This window comes from Hermetia illucens, chromosome 4 (genome assembly GCF_905115235.1).
Source record: "Hermetia illucens chromosome 4, iHerIll2.2.curated.20191125, whole genome shotgun sequence".
Taxonomy (NCBI): Eukaryota; Metazoa; Arthropoda; class Insecta; order Diptera; family Stratiomyidae; genus Hermetia; species Hermetia illucens.
Genome location: NC_051852.1, coordinates 99,882,760 through 99,902,925, shown reverse-complemented (window position 1 = coordinate 99,902,925; position 20,166 = coordinate 99,882,760). Strand labels below are relative to the sequence as shown.

The window sequence follows — 20,166 nt, the reverse complement described above, 5'->3', positions numbered from 1 at the left end:
ATTTTGGGTAAACGGGTGTTATTTTTAGGCAAACGAAGCTGATTTTTGGACAAAATACTTCTTGTTGAACGTTTTCATAATTCAGAAAATCTCACTAAATTTAATCCATTGGTTCTTGAGGAATGATCAAAAATAAAGAGCATAGCTAAAAGTATTTGCAGCAGTGTATAGACTTCAGATTCATTTCGGTATGTAATTTGATTTTGTAAAAAAACGTGTGAAAGGCTAAACTGGTCGGAGGACCACACCAACATTCCCGAGCATGTGCAGACATTTCAGTTAAGCTGTACTTAGGTGCTCTACGCTCAATTTTCATCGCTTTAGTAGTTTTTCAAAGTAAAACGTAAGAAGTGAAGCCCATCTTCCTTTTATAAAAGTTCTACTTATCCGAAGGTGTGGAATATAAAACGCATTTGATTTGGAAAAGAAAAAATACTTTCATGTGTTTTTATTTCTTTTTGAAACAATCAATGTTTTACAAATAAACTTTCTATTTTTCACTGTTTTGTGGTTACATGTAGAGAACAGCTGTTTAACGTCCCTTAGATAATTTAAAATCATTATTCGTGTGTGCATTGGGGCAAATAGAACAAAACCAAATCTGCACTAAAACCTATTGGAAATGTGTTTTTTATTTATTTTCGCGTTGGCATTTTTGTCTTTGTACATATATATCTATTCCAAAAATGAAAACAGAATATTCTAGCTACTAGAAAAAAATCCCTTTCAATTATATTCTTTCATGAAATGATTTAATTGAACAAGAAGGAAAAGATGTAAGATAACAGAACTGGCATGAGAGTCACAATATCAAATGTTTACATCGATTGCAGCCTTGTTGATATATATTCGCTTGAACGTTTTATTCACCTGAATTATGTGTAATTAAATAATTATTATGTCTACTGTTCTTGCTGTGTCTGAGATATACTGAACATAATCGTACATTTCTTTATTTCCTGCGGTCTGTTGTCTTTAAAATTAGTTAACAACTTTGCTTTCTCTGCTTTCGTGTTGGGATGCGACAAGTTTTATAAATTTTGAAGAACAGCAAAGAGATTAGGCGACAGAAAAAAACTGACATTTTATATTTTGCTCCGACAGTTATAGAGATATTTGGTTGATGACTTGTAAGAGGAAAAACAATTTAAAAATACCATTCTACGCAAACATATAATTATGTTCTTGTTCGCATTGTGGAACGATTAAAATCCTTACAGCAGCTGAATTTGACGAAAGATACAGACTAAAATCCTTGTTGGTACTGTTTGCTGTCCATCCGTTGTTGGATCATTTCTAACTGTCGTTTGGCCTCGCATTGTGGGAAGTTGTTCATGTCGTAGTACTGTGGCGCAATTTTAAGAAGCCATTCAGCTGGTAAAGGAAAGAGAAATCGTTTGAAATGTAAAAATTATGCAATAGAAAATAAATAGTTTGGATAAGTAAATAGCACTGTAGGTGACATTAAGTTTCTTTTCACCTAATCTAATCCCGATCAAAGAAAAAAGTAAAGTCTATCCCATCTAACATAAGAAACAAACAAAATGACTAATTTTGACGTGGCAGTGACAAGATCTTCAAGATCAACCACATCTGGATACAACTGTTCGGGAGACTAGGCAGCAACAAATGTAATGGCTTCCGATCACATACAGAATGAAAAATAAGTGTTACATGAATTGGAGGAAGACAAAGAAGTTGTATCTGCATTTTTTTGCGTAACAATAAAATATCGGTCCGTTTCTCGATCACGTATTGGTTCCTTTATGACAATCGCCAGCGTTCGGTTTAATGACTAAACGTGGCAAAGCTCGGCAGCACTCTCCGACATTGGGACACTATGATGCTTTTTCATGATCTGCGGCCTGTCAGATCCATTCAAATTTCTGAATCCGGGCGAAACGATTACAGCAGAAAAGTACTGTCAGAAAACCGACGAACTGAAATAGTTAAAAGAAACTTTCACCTTAGTGAACTTCTATCACCACTATCGCGGAATCTCTCGCCTACCAATTACCACATTTTTAAGCACCTTGCCAATTCCCTCCCCGAGAAAAACTCTAAAAATTATGACAATGTTGAGAAAGAATCAGTTCCAGAATTTGATAACTAAAATAAATAAACTGGTTTATCAAAAATATGTTCACTGTAATGGTTTTTAACTACCAGCAACGCGCAACCCTTCAAATTGATTATGCTTCGGAAAAGGTTACCAAGCCTCGGAATCTGATTGAAATTAGAATGTGCGAACACTTCTCGTCGGGTGTATCGAGACTCCCCAGGTAGGTAGATAGGCACAGTGACCCAAGGAGCCCAATTAGCACCGTTTTAATTCACTTCGACTGCTATGGGAGCGACGAAAAAAGCACAACCCAGCCGGCTCAGACCTTCAGAGCCAGCCTGCAGAATTTACAAACGATAGAAACTCTTCCACCCTGCAACTAGAGATCTCTTGAGATCCCCAAGGAAGATTATCAAACTAGTATCCACAACTTGATTCTATCTAGAGTCGCAGATGGTGAAGTTTTGCCAGCTGAAATAAGCGATTGTTAAGTAATGCACTGTTCGTATGACCGAGAACTTAGAGGAGGTTAACTTTGAGTGTGTCGTCTGGTCTGCACTGTCCTACTAACCTGGAGAATGTTGCCACTTAGTAAGTGTTAATTGCCGCTTGGCTGCCAGTAAGAATGACTATGTTGCGGTTGAGGCCTGGATCATGTCCCAGCCGTCGATAAGTTTCCAATATTGCCAGTACCCCTGCTTGCAATACGTTGGCTAACCGTACGAACCGACTAAATTTTGCGTATCCGAGCAAACTCCGTACCGACTCTACATACCATCCGTCGGTGAATAAAACTGCCTCATAACCTGCCTAATACTCATCTTACATTCTAAACCCAACTCTCGCAACGCGCCCTCCTTGATTTTACTGATAACGGAAGGAAACATCTCTGACACCTATAATGCCAATTTCTCAGCGTACGCCATCACCTTCACCCCACTACGATCCGGAGAAATGGCGCCATCCTGAGGCATCCCTCTGTTCACAGCTCTGATCAAATGGCTACTTCACAAAGAAGATTGGATTATTCTCGTTCTTAGCATGGGGACTATCCAATTCGTAAGACACTCCCTTCAGTTCTACTCTGGTTAGAGCCTCGTTGATGGGTTTGATCCTAACGTTGTTGAACATCCGCCTGATAGTACAGATACAATATGCTACCCGCGCCCTCATACCCCGACATCAATCACTAGAATAGTAACTGCGCGATTCGGGCCAGGAAGAGGAACATCTCAATAGTACAATGCTAAAGAGGAAAATTTCTGTGGGCAATTTAAGGCAGTCTAAGAGAGACTTCCAAAAGGGGACATCCCATTGCGCGCACAAGCATCGCGTCAATCTAGCGAAAACAATGCGCAGAAAAATTTCAAAAAGTGCAGCAAAATTCAAAAGTAAACCGATACAAACACATTTACAAAGCGTTATAAAACATACTGTTCATTTCACGATGGTAATATGTACACCTGTAACCTGGTAAGACTCTCTGGCATGTATAACGATTACATTGCTAATACAATGCTCTTATTCCAAAATTGTTCCGGTGAGCGTATTTCATTACCACGGTAGGCACTGATTAGTGAAGAATCGAATTGTATCAAGGTTTTCAGACATGTAATTTTTAATCTGATTTGTAATGAAACATTCAATTCCATGTAGAATGAGCCCAAGAACATGAATCCTACATGGAAGCCTATATATCCTTAAATAAATTTTAACTTGACAATTAAAAAGGGAAATATTAGACTCTCTAGAACATTAACTTAAGTGTGGGGCAGCCAACGTTGGTCCCGCGCGATTTTCGGAGTCGCGTATGCTTTCGCTTCTTTTAAGCACCGATCTTCAAGAACTTTCGTGAAACTATTGGCAGCAGATAGATACTGTTAAATAAAAGAACTAATTTCAGTTTCATTATACACTTAAAGCGAAGTGGTGGCCTCGAGGAAAGTTTTGCTAATGCAGAGCATCAGACACGCCTTTTTCGTGAGTGAGTAGTTGCGATCATATGTGTTGCATTATTGTTCTTGACTTTTCCAACCTTTCGGCTCACGAAGTACATTCGATATTCCGTTGTCTGTGCACACTACGTACGCCCCTTTAGTGCCGGTGGATTCCTTCACTGCACAGTAGACGACCCACACAAGCGACTTCAATGCGGTTGGCCACCCTTCCTAGCGTGCCATCCCTGATCTATGTTTTTTCCAGGCAAAATCACAATTCGGTGCGTAGGATTAGCAGCGATGTCACTCTGGACTTTCGATACCACCTCGGACGTGTCGGATATTATCCACTCGCCACCGAAGGCGGACCTGACGGCTATCATCGACCACCTCACGGACGAACAGCTGAAAAAATTGATTGCAAACGTCGAATTATCGCTGCGCCAGTATCCGCTTAAGGGTTGTACTAGCAAAAAGTCGAAAATCAACTGGAAAATCAAAGCTGGCTCCGTGTTCGAGCGTCGTAAGCAGGGCCTCTGTTGTCATTTCAGCATTCTGTCATCCACCCAAAGAATAGTTTTGCGCATCGACGACACAGCCACAACCAAGCGTGTAGCGCTTAGGTCCTTTTGACCGAGTCTCTGCAAGGACATTTTGCGCTGGGCCAAGCAATGTGTGCCACATCAGCTCTCAAAGGTACACCGCCACAACAGACTAGCGTTTGGTAATTTCAAAATGCCTGACGCTCGTTCATCTGCGTCGATCTCATCCAGCTCCCTCTTTGCGAAGATCACGGAAATTGCCTTACCAATATTTATCGATATATACGGATGTCGCAAGCATTTCCAGTCCTGGATACGACGGGCCCCACCATCGGCCATATCCGACCACAGGATTTTTATTTTTTGAATGCCTATCTGATCAAGGTCGCCAATTTCGTCTAGTTCAACCGTCTCGTGGGACAGAAACACTTCGACAAGAGACATTACCATCCTCAGGCCAACGGAAGTGGAACGAATGCATCCCACTGTCAAGGCCGCCTTAAAATACATGCTCGAGATTTCATGATTCCGAGCGCTCCCAGTATCTCACCTTGACCTGCGCACCACTTTCAAAAAGGATCTGCAAGCTTCTTTGGCTGAAATATCTTTCGGCTCTTCGCTCCGCATTCCGGGCGAGTTCATCGCACACCAAAATAAAACAGCCACCAGACCGAAGGGCTTCGTCACCGAACTACGAAGGCTCTTTAGATCTATTCAACACCACCATCCTTTCCTTTTCAATGATTTGGCCACTTGGGTATACGTTTCCCGCTGAATCGATGCAACCAAAAAGCCGTTTGACCAGCCGTATACCGGCGCGTATCGAGTGGTAATATGGTTTGATGCCCGCACGTTCGTCGTAGACCTTCTATACGACCCACCAGAAACCTGCTTTTCTGGGATGGGCAAACGCACTATCCCTCAGGTTCTATCATCTCAGCCGTCGCAACTACGACTTATTAATCTGTAGCCGTCTCATCTACAGCCAGCTCCATTGGCTCTATAAATGTGGCGCCATCGACGCTCCTCCCGCCAGCAAAGCGCTCTAAGTGCAAGCAAGCGTAGAGTTAGTCGCGTATCCTTTCACTGCGCTTGAGATATTTTTTTAAAACCAATCTCCACGAACTTTCGTGTTCGCGAAATTATTATAAATTTCCAATTGCCAGTAAATAAATACTGTTAAACAAAAGGACTAATTTTTGCTTCATTATAAATTTTGAACTATAGACATATAATATTAATGAAGTGTTGATACTTACGCTTTACATCCGTTACTGTTCGAATATAATTCTTTGTTGTTAGCACAAATTCATTGTAGATAACCCAGTCTGGCTTGTGATCTAAACATGTAGACGGATGTAACTGGACAATTTGATTATCCTTTATCGTTAGATAGTGGCCAGTCCTTTCCAAATGTGCAACCTGCATGAAGAATCCTTGCACCAATGCCTTGCGAATATTGATATAGTAATCTTTTGATGTAAAATCTGTGCTCGTCCGCTTCAAATTGAAACGGTCCATAATACGTGAGAGTTGTTGCCGTACATTATCTGCCGATTTCAGTGAACGATAATTGATGAAATTTTCATAACACCAATTTGGATCCTCATTGCCTGGAAATTACGTAGGGTTAATAAATTGATGCTATATAGGATGTCACAGACAAACTTACTTTGCTTGAAAGCGTGATACACATTCAACAGTGTCAAGTGATCTCCATCGATGTGTGCAAAACGCATTTTTGCTTCATCTGCAGCTTTCTTCGCCTCGTTTGGTCGAACGAAACACTGAGGGACTAAACAAGTTTTTGGGGCACAGCACGTCCCACAAATATAGTTGATTTGTCTTTTTTATTGTAACACCTAGGGCTATGCTTTTATTCAGTTTCATGTGCGATTTATTCAGTCTTAATTACGAGTTACAGGAAAACAATGGAATCGGGCTATTTTTAGATTATAGTTTGAAGCCAACCGATTAAAAAAAAGCTTGATTTGAATCGATTAAAAGTATTTTGCACAAGGAATGCCGAGAAAGCTGAGGCAAGATTTAAGCATATGGAAAGTATAATCTAAAATAGCGAGTGTGAGAAGTGGAACTAAAAACATGCAAATAATTTGGAATCGCACATGAAACAATTATTAATCATTTCATTCTCACATTTGTATTTACTTCTTTCCGATTCCCGGAAGCTATACAAGTGCAACGGAAATTTTAAATTGGTGTAAATTCCTAGGAAAATGTTTAAACCTAATTACTCCTATATTGGTAACGAGTAGAAGTTAGATGTTCAAAATATTGCTAACGAACGTCCGCGAAATTTCCTAAACTGGAATCTTCCAAAAGAGCAAAGGCCATTGATTGGATATGGGGACAACATAGTTTTCTAGTGAAGAAAGGTGGAGCTACTTCATGCGGTAAAAGAAACTTAGTGTGATGTAGTGCAATCCACTTCACAATAAGAATACTGAGAAAATTTTCAGAGAATTCAGATATGTAGGATATCCAAGAAGTAGAGACCAATATGAAAATGTTCTAAAACATACTACATTTATTGAAAATGTATTTTTTTACAAACACATTTATGTGTAAAAAATGTTATCTTGTTGGTAAGCAATGTATTCTGTAATTCTTGATGACCCATTCATAAACATCTGTCGAGACGACCTTAATAATCTATTAACGAGCAAAGCGGTTGACTGTTGAACTCTGAGCTTGCGAAGCAAATTTCAAAATATACATATACAATATAATACTACAGAAGAGAGTCCAGAGTCGGAGAAAGATACCTTTTACGAGGTAGTAGAATATACCCTCGAAAGTCTGCTATGATATCAAAATCATACTTGGAGATATTAACAACGAAGTAGGACCGGAGCTAACATAACAATGCCAATGATAAGGAACTGTCAATTAATGTTCAATTAGCAGTGTCGCACGGAATAGTTGTTGGGAATATCTGGTTTGCACGGAAGGCGATCCACAAACAAACGCGGGCCTCTGCAGGCGGTGCCACTTTCAATGAAATTGACCACGTGTTGATTGAACGCCGCCACTTTTCAGCCTTGATAAATGTCAAAACATGTAGTCAATATAAAGACCAATATAAAGTCGGATTACAATTTCATTAGCATGGGGCTCCGTGCTCGAATAAAAACACTGCCAATCAGTCAGATTAGTGTCAGTACACGCAAGGGGTTCGATGCGGTCCACGGCGTGCGGCTACCCGAACGCTCATTTCTCGAAATAGTTCGATTCCTCCTGTTTCGCCACGTTCGCGGGACATCTCCGTGACCACGAGCGACAATAAGAAAACTGGAATAATGGTCCCGATTCTGCAGTATCCGCTGTATTCTGCAACAGCCGTTGAACAGGGCATGCATCTTATATCGTACTTCTTAGAAGAAGAGACAAATTGGGGACTTAACATCAATGAACTCAAACGAGCTATTGACGAAGCTAAAGAAGTTTGCATACCCCGGGCTATCGTTATTATAAATCCGGGAAACCCTACTGGTCAAGTACTAACCCGAGCAAACATGGAGGAGAACAGAAAATTCGCCTACGAAGAGAATCTCCTTATTTTGGCTGATGAAGTTTACCAACACAATGTATACGAAGACGAAATAGAATTCCACTCTTTCAAAAAAGTTCTTGTAGAAATGGGTGAACCTTACAAAAATATGGCTTTAGCTAGCTTTATGTCTTGTTCAAAAGGGTACACTGGCGAATGTGGTTTGCAAAGTGGTTTGGTGGAGATATTCAATTTCCCCGCAGACGTTAAAGCCATGTTTGTTGCAGGTTAACAATTCCGAGAGAAGGTGAACCTTCCTATGAGCTGTTTATGGAGGAAAAGGCTAAGGTTTTGAAATCATTGAAAGAAAGAGCACAACTGGTTCATGAGGTATTAAACGCTTTCCAAGGATTTTCTTGCACAATCATACAGGGTCCAATGTATGAATTTCCGCAGTTCAAGTTACCTCCCAAAGTCATTGAGCTTGCTAATGAGTGTGGAATGTCCCCTGATCAATTTTATGCATTTGATCTGTTAGAAAATACAGGTAAGCATATATATTTTATCGGTCAAAATTTAAATTACAAATCCGGTTTTCATCCCCTCAGGTGTTTGCATAGTACCTGGTTCCGGATTTGGCCAAAAACCTGGCACATATCATTTCCGAACAAAGATTCTTCCGAAAATAGATAAACTAAAAATTATGCTGGAGAAAATTAAAAGTTTCCATATAGACTTCATAGCAAAACACAATTGAGGAGGACATGGGAGAATGGAAACTTGGTCGTATGTGATATCACTAATAATTTAGAATAAATGAGCAAAAACTAAGAAGTTTTTTTTTCATCATTATTTGTTAAAGTTTTATGTAAAACAAAACCCTATCTATAAAATGGAAAGCATGTTCATTCAAATCGTGATCTCGTTTGGCATCTCCGCGACCACGAGCCACGAGTGTGCCTCGTGTATTTCATCCGCAGTCGCGGCCAACACCTCCAGAGAACCGCCGTCAGCGCACGCTAGGATGGCCTGGGTGCCTTCCGGCAGTCGTTAGAACCACAAGCACTTCAAAAGCTCCGAGCCAACCTTGTAACCACCCAGCTGCTTCATTGACGCAGCCTAGCTGTCCCACTTAACAACAGGCGCCTAATGAGCTGGTTCTTTAGCCGGGCGTAGTACATGTCGGCGACGGGTGCGAAGCATTCCCCGCCCAGGCCGACCAACGCGTGGATGAATTTAGTGGCGTCCATCTTGACGCCAGCCAGCGCGAATTGCGCCCCCAATTGGAGGAACCAGATTTCGTCGCCAAAACGGTGACATCTTTACCGAAACGGCAGTTAGGGCGGCAAAAGACCACGCCGCTCGCGCGACATTATCAATCAGTTTCCTTTTTTATAGAGTGCTGCTGCGGAACAACACCCACCAATTCGCCTCAAGAGAAACCCGCTAGTTGCTAGTGCGTCCGACGCGCACGCGCATCACTTGACCCAAACAGGGCTGTGAAGGAGGGCTTGGTATCTCTCCGCCACCCCCACCTGAAATTCAACTTTTATTAATTGTTAGATGCATGAATTAATTTTACTCGTGTTCCAATAGAGGTCATAACTAGTAGTGGTTTGAGTGGAAAATACTTTGGCAGGACTTGTGCACGAAAGTCCTTTTGGCAGGCTGTTAAACACAGTATTTGAATTGGTCTGGTGTGCTTAGAAGTATTTTGTTTATCGCATTGAAAACGGAGGAATTTTGTGCCAAACCAATAGCGTTTGCGGGAAACATTACTTTTTTTATAATTTAAAGAAAAGTGCAGCTGACAGTCATTTTTTATTTATTGAAGCTTACAGGTTCCAGAAGATAGTACGTGGAAGGAAAATGAATTAGGCAATTCAAAGAAGGTTTTTATAATGTTACAGTCGCAGAACGTCCGGAAGCACCAAAGATAAAGAACTAGAATCAGAATTGGCTTTTGCATGGAAAGCAATGGAAATGATTCAAAAAGTTAGTTATTGGGTTCAACATCAGTTGAAAGACGGAGATATCAAATGTCGAAAAATCTTCTTCCTCAAAAAAGGAAAGGTTTTCTGCAAGGAATTATTACTGGATATGAAAAATGGATTTACTACGAGATTCCTAAATGCAAAAAAGCAAGGAGATGAAGCGAGAAGAACTAGATCTATCGCAGCCAAATCAAGATATTCATTGTAAGGTCATGTTGTGTATCAGGTGTAAACACAAGGGCGTGGTGTGTCATGAATTGACGGAATCAGGTGAACGTATTACTGGCGATGCCTACAGACGACAACTAATGCGTTTGAAACGCGCTATTTAAGAAAATCGTCTAGAATGGGCGAACAGACACAACAATTTTCAACATGACAAAAATTCATTTTGCTTCTGTTGTTAAAACCTACTTATCAGTTCAAGAATGGGAAGTCCTATTTCACCGGCTGTATTCACCAAACATACATAGCTCCTTTAAATTACCACTTGTTCCGATCTATGCAGTTAGCCCTTGGAGACTAGCGAAAATCAGCTTTTTCGACACAACAGAAGTGGACTTGTTTAGACAGGAAATCCGCAAATTGCCTGAAAAATGGGCGGCGGAGGTTGTAACTACAGATGGAGTATACTTTACATAACACTCCTATGTAACATGCATTTTAACTAGACATCGGGAAAGCTCAGCCAATTACTTAGGAAAGTGTATAATGGTTCCATCACGTCAGATACCTACACATTTTCTGGGGATTGTTTTATTTTTATAAGATTTCTTGAAAAATAGTGGGTGCCTTATGATTTTTACCGGCTTTGTACACTTTTGATTTCACAAATATTCACATGATCAGCCAGGCCATTTCTGATTGCCACGCAGAGACAATTTTTTTAGGAAACTTCATTCAACAAGCAATTGTTTCACGGGATGTGTGGCATGCCAGACAATCTTATTGAAACCAAAAGTTTCACAACTGGGAAAAAACAATCAGAAAGCGCAATTCACAGTGATGGTAGCTCTCTCATCATTTTGAAGAAAATATGGGCCGATCACTCCTGCTCAGAACCCACACTACACAGTCGTACTTTGTGGATACGTCTCTCTAGTTATTCGCGGATTTTCGGTACAACAAATTCTACAGTTGACGTTCCCACTGAGATGCAACTGCACCCTCAGCTGAGCAAATTATTCTTTTCTGGAAGCTATTGGTACCGCTAGACGAGTCAAAACCCATTGAGCAAATCAATGTTTCTTTTCATGACCTGCACGCTTCAACTTTTGTGAAAGTTGAATCTTACATGCTTGCATTTTCAGATCTTTTGAAAAGATTACTTACAGTGAACTTGGTGAAAAATTCAATTGTTGGGCTCTTCGGTAAGTCGATTTTCTACGGGTTACGGTTGCATTATCAGCTACGACATTTGACATTTGAAGCAGAACTCGTTGTCCCAAACTTCCGAATCACACTGAGGATTCAGCTGAAACAGCGTTACGTCTGAGTGTCACACCCAATTCACGAACGATTGCCGTGGGACTTTCACTGTGGTAGTAATATCTTATTATTATTTGTAATAATTTTTTATCACTTGCTGTCATCTGCGCCATGACGAAAATAAACATTAATCATCAAGCTGCTAATAGGAAAGTTATCAGGTAATGGAAAAAATTCGTCCCTACTTCCTGGATATCCTACAGCTTAAATGTCCATATACATTATATTTCAAAGAGTGTGCTAGCTAAATCAAGTTTCTACTCATTGTTGAACAGCGGAGGACAGAGCTTCAATCAGCCAATTGAACTATTCAAAAGCTTTGTTTCACACCAATTTAAAATTAGTCTCGCGAAATGAACATAAGATTAATGGCAAACTACATTACATTACGACTTTGATTTTGCACATGAGTTTTTCGATCACAAATAGAAGGCATTGTTCAAAATTATGTTAAAATTATTCTTTCCAATAAAATTATAAAAACCAATGAAGGGTTTAACCAAACCAAAGATCATATTAGTAAATAATAAAAATCTCACCCGACAGCATAGCTGTAATTGACAGAATTTCATTTGAGCAATTGTGATTGCAGCTGGCGATCAACATCTTGGCCAATTGTGGATCGAGTGGGAATTCAGACATAACAGCACCTAAATCCGTCAAGTTACCATCGTCATCGAGTGCAGCCAAGTAGTTAAGTAATTCTAGGGCGCGCATCAACGTCTCTGGTGCCGGTGGATCCATGAAATCAAAGTGTACTAAATCATCGATTCCGAGTTTTTTCAACTGCAGAACAACGGTACCTGTTGAAAAGAAAGTTTTAAAACACCTAATGTAAAAATTTCAAACTATAAACACTAACCTAAATTAGATCTCAAAATTTCCGGATACGTATTTTCTTGCATTTCATTCTTGTAGGCCTTCTCGGTGTATAGACGGAAACATTTTCCAGGACGTGTACGGCCAGCACGACCGGCTCTTTGTTGCGCAGAAGCTTTACTTATCGGTGAAACCAACAAACTCTCAACTCGAATTCTAGGATTGTATACTTTTTGTTTGGCAAAACCAGGATCAATTACGAATACGACGCCATCAATAGTCAATGATGTCTCAGCAATATTTGTTGAAACGACTACTTTTCGGCCAATACTGCCATTTGCCTTCTTTGGTGGTGGTGGCTCGAAAATTCTCTGCTGCAAATTGGGCGGCAACGTGGAATACAATGGTATACATTTCAAGTCGCCAATTTCTGGACCTAAATTATCGATTTCGCGTTTTATCCGTTTGCAGGCCTCTTCGATTTCCTCTTGGCCTGTTAAGAACATTAAAACGTCTCCTTCAATCTCTTCACACATGTGAATTTGAATAACTGTTCTGATGGCGGCTTCTAAATAATCTCTCTCTGGTTCGGGGGTGTAATAAATTTCTACTGGATGTGTTCGACCGGGAACATTCATCAACGGGGCATTATCGAAATATTGCTGGAACTTGCCAGCGTCTAGAGTGGCAGACATGACTACCAATTTGAGATCTTTCCTTTGTCTGATAACTTCTTTCAGTACACCCATAAGGATGTCGGTGGCTAGTGTCCTTTCGTGAGCTTCGTCGAGTAGAATAACCTGATATGCTTCCAACATTGGATCCGACATTGCCTCTCTCAGTAACATACCGTCCGTCATATATTTTAGAATTGTTTTAGGCGATGAGCAGTCCTCGAAACGAATACTGTAACCCACTTCCTCGCCCAAAATCACATCCATCTCTTCAGATACACGCTGTGCAACGGACATTGCAGCTACTCGACGTGGTTGTGTACAAGAAACTCCTTTCTTGCCGCAGCTCACTGCATATTCAACACACCATTGCGGAATCTGCGTAGTTTTACCGGAACCTGTCTCACCTACCAGAACTATACATTGATGCTCATTCAAAAGACGCATGAAATCCGAGCGATATTCAAATACAGGGAGTGTGATACGTTTGCGATAGAGGGTGCTGTAGCGCTGTGAAAAGGGTTTTCCGGTGTAGGGATTTATTGCGCTGCCGGGACGAGGTTGAGTAAAATTGTTGGTGGTTGTTGACGATGAGGCATTCTCTTCAGATTTATCCTCCCTGCAAATTTAAACAAAACATTTTAAACAATTTCTAATTTATTCCAAGATTGATTTTTTCAAGAAAAATTACATCCTCTGTCTAAGCCGAAATTATTCAAGGATTATTTTCAAATGAAACAATAAAATGTTCAATATGATGATATTAGCACCAATGTAAACGCGGCTGCAAGCAAATGTTGACATGAAAATTGCGTATTAGACAAACTCATTTCGCTGTTCGTCTATTATTGAAATAAGTAGATGGATATATATATCCTGAGTCGGAGTCACGTATCAAATGCATCACCATCAATATAAATCACTTATTATTCTTAAAGTCAAAGATTATACACAGGAAAATCCGAGACTCAAAGCGCTCATCTGCCTGGATCAGGGTTAGATGCGACATGCGCAGATACATTAAATGTATGATGAGTCTTATTTGCAATTTGCTTTTCAATTAGGCACATTTCCAAAACATGTGCCTGATTTGATGCCATCACCCGTTTAAAGAATACCAGATAATTGTGTTTTTACAGAAAATCAAAGACCCAATTATTTAGACTACTAAAAAGATAGTTGTAGGCTGAGAGGTGGTGCTTTTCGAAAATGTCAATTCTGAGGATTATACAGTTTGGATAAATGTTATTATCCCGTGTGATGAACCTAAATAGCTGAATTGCGAGTTATTAAAAAAAGACTTAATTAGAAAAAATTATAAATGGCAGTGGCAGAGTTTTAGACAATGAAGTGTGGATAATAGCCAAAGAATCTTGCTTGAAGAAGTATCTATTGATCCCGCAACAAACCCGTTATAACCAACACCGTGGGTGGGTGTTCCGAAAGAAGTATATTGATAAAGTTTTTGCCGAAAAATGCAAAGCTCAATTTGTTGTATATACTTACAACAAAGAACTCCGTAAAATTTATAAGGGGAAAATAGATGGCACAATAACCCCAACTATCAAATAAAACGCTTAAACTGTTATCCATAAGTGAACGATTCCTGTACCGAGCGTTACAACGATACAGAGAAACAGATGACAACAAAGACCGGCCGAGAGAGGGGCTTCCGAGGTCTGTACGGCAGCCGAATGTTGTGCAGGCTGTTGGTGCAAGTTTATTGGAATCCGCTTCGAAAACAGAAGCGTTTAGCGAGTGAAATGAACGTCTCCATGCGTGCACGCACGTTCTCCAGGTATTTCCAGGAACTGTAAAAGCCATTCACTTACGTTTAAATGAAAAGAAATCCGTCTTCAGCAATGCAAAAGACTGACAATCACAAAATCCTTCTTACGAGTGAAAAACCCTATTCTATCGAAGACAAATTAAATCGCCAAAATGATCGAATATATGGGAGCACCACGCGTTCAAAGGAAGCACCACTCTCCCTCAGTGGTAGTGTGGTGGGGAGCTTCCTACCACGGTGTGACGATCATTCATTTTTGTGAAACCGGTATCAAGACCAACTCAGAGTGTATCAACAGATGTTAGAGACCGTAGTTGAGCCTCTGATTGAAAGCTTATTCGAGGGTAACGATTGGTGCTTTTAGCAGGATTCTGCGCCACAAGGCCAAGACAATTCAAAATTGGTGAACGTGTCAGATTTCATAGCGTCGCGTCGGCTGACTGGGCTCCCGGAAGCCCAGACTCAACTCTATTGAATTATTCACTGTGGAAGAGGTTGCCTATCGTCATGCGTATTCCAATTTAGCAATTTTGTAAGCCAGTATAGTGAAAGCCGCGGGTGAAATGCTGCTGGAAACAGTTCTCTGAAGTTTTGTGTGAAGAACCGTGGCGATCATTTCGAATTACCACTATGTAAGCTTACTTATTAAACTATTTTGTACCTTCTGGCATAATTTCAGCTTTATATCTATTGTAGTTTTGCTGTAATAAATTATAAAAGTACTGACAGAACTTATGGCTATGCTGTGTAGAGTCGAATTGAAGATAAACACCAACAAAACCAAAGTTATCAGCCTGACGGTCTTCGCATTCTTCGTATTTACATTAATGGGCTCATTGAACTTGATGTCGCTCGATGCATCAGCAGCGCAAAATCCACACACATCCAATATCAAGCTCAGGCTGTTCCGCGCCAATGTTCTCTCTGCACGACTATATCAAAATAATACATGGAAAATTACCGCTGTTTTTACCCGGAAGCCCCAAGATTTCATCAATTCATTTATGGGTTGTAACATGCAATAGCAATAGTAAATGAAGAAGGCCAGATACCCAAATACATATTTATGAAAAGGCAGAAGCGGTAGTAGATGTGCAAATTAAAGAACGGCGACAATAGCGCCCACTATCTCAAGATTGCCACTATCTACCCTGAACCATGTGAGGTAAAACAGTGTTAAAAAACACGTTTCTCGAAAAATTTTTGGAAGGAGCTGCAGCACATTGCCAGGAGCCAACGACAATTGCTTGAAGGTGTGGTTGACGGAATATGCCCCACATAGTGGTATATGACAACCATACTAAAGAGGCTTTACTCCGGCAAGGCTTTGGCGGAGCGCAACGCCGCCGACCTCCTCACAACATTTCAATTCAAATGACTGATTATAACTGGCATACAAATAATTTTTTCACAACCATCGGTGACTTCGATAAAGAACTTGTATAAAAATTGTAGTTTATCCCAACAAAAAAAGGCATTTTTTCCAAAGTACGTTGGTTACGTAGAATTTTCGAAATGATTTCCAGGTTGTAAAGCGTAATACGAAAAGAGGCAGCACCGTGGAAAACGAGCTTGAGAAGCGCACAATTCTCGAGAAAATTTGTGGATGGCTGCAGCAGCAACCACTAGTGATGTCGGCATCGCTGCCGTTTTTGTGGGACAGCTAACATTCTATGGTAAAATCGTCGGGACCAGGAATTTTCGGTGGAGGAGCAATATATAATCATTTTATCGCTTTAGGGCTTTCCAATAATTGATTTTTTTATTGGCTTTAAAAGTACTTTGTATTCTAAAAAAATAGGTGGCAAAACGTGCAATATAGAAAGTAGTCGACAAACCAGAAGCTGGATGCTTCAGGTATTGTGTATTTCTTATATAAAAGCCTTTAGGTGGACATTTGTCCCACTACTACCTAGTACGTAATGTATATGCAATAGATTATGTCAGAACACTCACTTTTGCGCGCTACTGACATCCCAAGTCTTAAAATTTACACTGAATTGACAAATTTGAGCCATTACAATTTAGATAGTAATAGTGCAATTTATACCAAACTTAGTAGGAGCATATCTTATATTATAGCCTATGTGACAACGAAATTCCATGATTTTAGGAAGGTTCTACAGTCAGTAGTGGTGACTGTACCATGTATCATATTACTATTATCAACTGTATTTGCTCAGATGTCGGTATGAAAGAATCTAGGCACCATATAGTGACACCTTCTTGATTTCGTTCAGATTTTTCCGTACGATAGGTTCTGAGAATGGGTTCTTCAAAGAAATTACCACTTTTCAGCCTCCGCCCTCCCCTTTGTGCATTAGATTGTAGAACTGAGACCAGCTTTGAAAACTACTAATCGAGACCTTTCATTTGATACCCCACATGACTATATTCGATGAAAAAAATTGCACTCCCCTTTTGTATTTATTGAGAGCCCCCCTTCAATTCCGCTTGTAATGAATTATATGCATTAGCATTCATTAGCGTTAAGGTTTTATTTTATACAAAGCTGTATAAATAATTCGCTTGGTCAAGGGACTGACGACTTTGTACGAAATATCAGGATTACCAATTTTCGGGGGTGCAAAATAAAGAAAAATAAAAAAGCCTGAAATACAACACCGGAATGAATTGGGTGCCTGTGCATTGAGAGAGCTATCAAATGTATACAAAAAGCCCGATGCGATAAAAATTGAATTTAAGCCGGAAGTATGTGCACTCTTAGCGGCATTAATTGTATGATTTTCATAACATAAAATATACACGCAAGTCGACTATCCGCGTACAAAATCACGGCATTGTACATAATCGTCAAGTTTATGCAATTAGTGTATTTATCTCCCTATATTTTATGTCATGAAATAAATGCCACTAACAGTGCACATACCTCCGGCTTAAATTTATTTTTCATGAATGAAAGCAAGGGGACTAATGCAAGTGACATTTATTATAGGCAACTCTTGCAGTTCTCAAAACGAATTCATTCAAATTAATTACTTTCAAAAGAAACACCCGAAACGAAAAGGGCCCCAAATTACAAATGGCGTATTCTGTCACCACAACGAACCTTACCAATGTGAAGCAAACTTTACCGACCTGAAATCATCATTGTACATTGAAACTGCGTGCGGATCGGAGCTTGTCTCGTGCGCACGCAAGTCGTAGAATGAATTTTAAAACCGTCGAAGTATCATTCAAACGGGAATGCAGTTCGAGTCCTCAATTTTCTCGGAGCTAGTCAAAGTTCTTGGTTTCAAACGCCATCGGACGACTGCGTACTACCCGCAGTTCAATAAGATGATCGAATGATGGTACAGGACGCCGAAACCCGTTGTGACCCTTTTTGGTAGCAAATCCTCAACCTGAGACTCGCCAGCGCGACCTTATACTCGACATTAGGTCGGGCCTTAACTCCACCAGATTGTTACGTCGAGAGGTGATGCCGCAACCGTCACCCAGACAAACGAAAATCATGCCCAGACACTTCGACTTCTGTACGCACGTCCAATTAGGACGGACCACTGCAGCCATCTTATGAGGACCCCTACGAGTCTCCCTTATCGAAAGAAAATGCTGCCAAGAAGAGGGGCGCTCGTTGCGTCCGTTTTAACTTGCGGCAATCGAGCGGAAAAAGCCATGCGTGTGCTTTCAATTCGGGGTCGACTGCTATAACAAAACGAGCAATTTGTGAAACGAATGCAATTTTAATTGAACGCATTGGGAAGAATACAGACGGCCACGACGCCAGAAATTTATTATTTTTTGACAGCATGTTTTGTAGACAGGAGACTTCATCACATTTCAATTCAATTGATTGTTGTTTGGTATATGAGGGATCCTAAGTCGTCCAAATGTCGGACAGGATTAAATGGAGAGCAAAGTGCCCTCACGTTTTTGGTCCACGGACCCCTTGTTTTCGGCATAGCACCCAAGTACTCAAAACCGATGAACAACGGTTTGGTCTAGGGCAGAGGTAACTCATCAAACGGTGCCTTACCTCCGCCTTGGGAGCAGCATGACCGAAAGCAGCAACAGTGGCTGATTGGGTGAAAGTACGTTGCTGTCCATTCGGTCCGGACATTAAGTACATGTGGCCTTAGGATTTCTCATATCCCAAACAATAGCTTATGTTTAAATTATTGGCGGCTTTTAGTTGAATATAATTCGTTTCCAGATCCTTGAAATTTTACAAAAGGTAGTTTTCATGTTGCCGATTTCGGTCACGCTGCTCCCAGCCTAGCGTTGAGGCCCCGTTTGATGATTTGCCTCTTCCCTAGACGAAATCGTTATTAGTTTGTTTTTGATTGATTATGAAATGAATTAGTGTCTCTATAAATACAAAGTAATATTTTTATAAATGATTCCCCGCATAATTTCGACCAGAACAAAACCTGGTTAACAACCAACCAACGAAGAGGAATCTTCGTTCCAGTTTGCCTTGAAATTTGGATTTTAATTGCTACGAATCGATCTTGAGTGTTCAGATCCGAATTACTGCCACGACTTACAAAGTTCCTTTTGGAACAATTAACGAATGAAGTGTCGGAAATCAAATATCGACTGCAGTATCCATCAATGTCGACGAACTGAAGTTGGGACGGGGGAGGGTGTCTGAATTCTGCTGACATCTGCTGTTTTCATTTAATGGCAAAACAGAAGTTGTTTGTTGAAAACTTGTCTCCAAGCATTGCTTATGTGATTTTCCCGGAATCATATCATTTCGCTCTCAAATAGTTGCCAAGCAGAGCGACAGGCTCTAGGGGTACCCGGGCCGACTTTCCCCTAACCTCATTTCGGTCAGCACAACATTGAGTTCTGCCACATTTCCTCCGGAATAACCCTGAACAATAGTCTGGTCCACACGCACCCCAGACGTCATCCAAACAAACCACAATTACTTCGTATGCAGCCTTTGGCCACTTTCAGCCATATTTTCCGCGGCAGAACAAACATGACAGTCAGCCGCACACACCATTCGTGTAAACTTACTTTTTCTTCTTCGAAAAGGCGTCGGACACTTCAATTCTTCTCTTGGACATCTTGTCAGAGTTGATTGCACGCCGTTCTTCGCTATTTCAAACACAAATTTATATAAACCAGGGAGTTATGATAGTTTTCCAGAGGAAAAATCGAAAAACCACTAGACACAGACCACGCACATTCACCGCGATATATCAAGGGAAAAAAGAACAAGCCGTGAGTGTGTGTGTTTATCAAGTCCGGTCGTGTAATCTATGAAGTTAGTTCCGATCGGAAACGGGCAATCACACTAAAAAAATTGAATAATTTATTCGAATTTTACTTAGGAATTTTTTTATGAGACTAGTTACCTATCATTATTAATTTA

General features: G+C 40.4%; 1 protein-coding gene across 1 annotated transcript; it reads right to left on the bottom strand.

The window, feature by feature from the left end:
• Positions 1–417: 417 nt before the first annotated feature.
• LOC119655477 (putative pre-mRNA-splicing factor ATP-dependent RNA helicase PRP1) lies at positions 418–20,027 on the bottom strand. Its single transcript, XM_038061378.1, has 6 exons — positions 19,809–20,027; positions 12,397–13,646; positions 12,074–12,337; positions 6,214–6,336; positions 5,801–6,154; positions 418–1,374 (listed from the first exon to the last, which is right to left on the bottom strand). The coding sequence occupies exons 1-6, from the start codon at positions 19,856–19,858 to the stop codon at positions 1,247–1,249; spliced, it is 2,169 nt and encodes a 722-aa protein (XP_037917306.1). The 5' UTR covers positions 19,859–20,027; the 3' UTR covers positions 418–1,246.
• Positions 20,028–20,166: the final 139 nt, after the last annotated feature.

Coding starts and splice junctions, on each gene's coding strand:
- LOC119655477 (XM_038061378.1), bottom strand. CDS start 19,858: ATGTCCAAGAGAAGAATTGAAGTGTCCGACGCCTTTTCGAAGAAGAAA. Junction 12,338..12,396: donor AATTTTGAGATCTAATTTAG/GTTAGTGTTTAT, acceptor TCTTTTCAACAG/GTACCGTTGTTCTGCAGTTG. Junction 1,375..5,800: donor AACAGTAACGGATGTAAAGC/GTAAGTATCAAC, acceptor TTCCTTTACCAG/CTGAATGGCTTCTTAAAATT.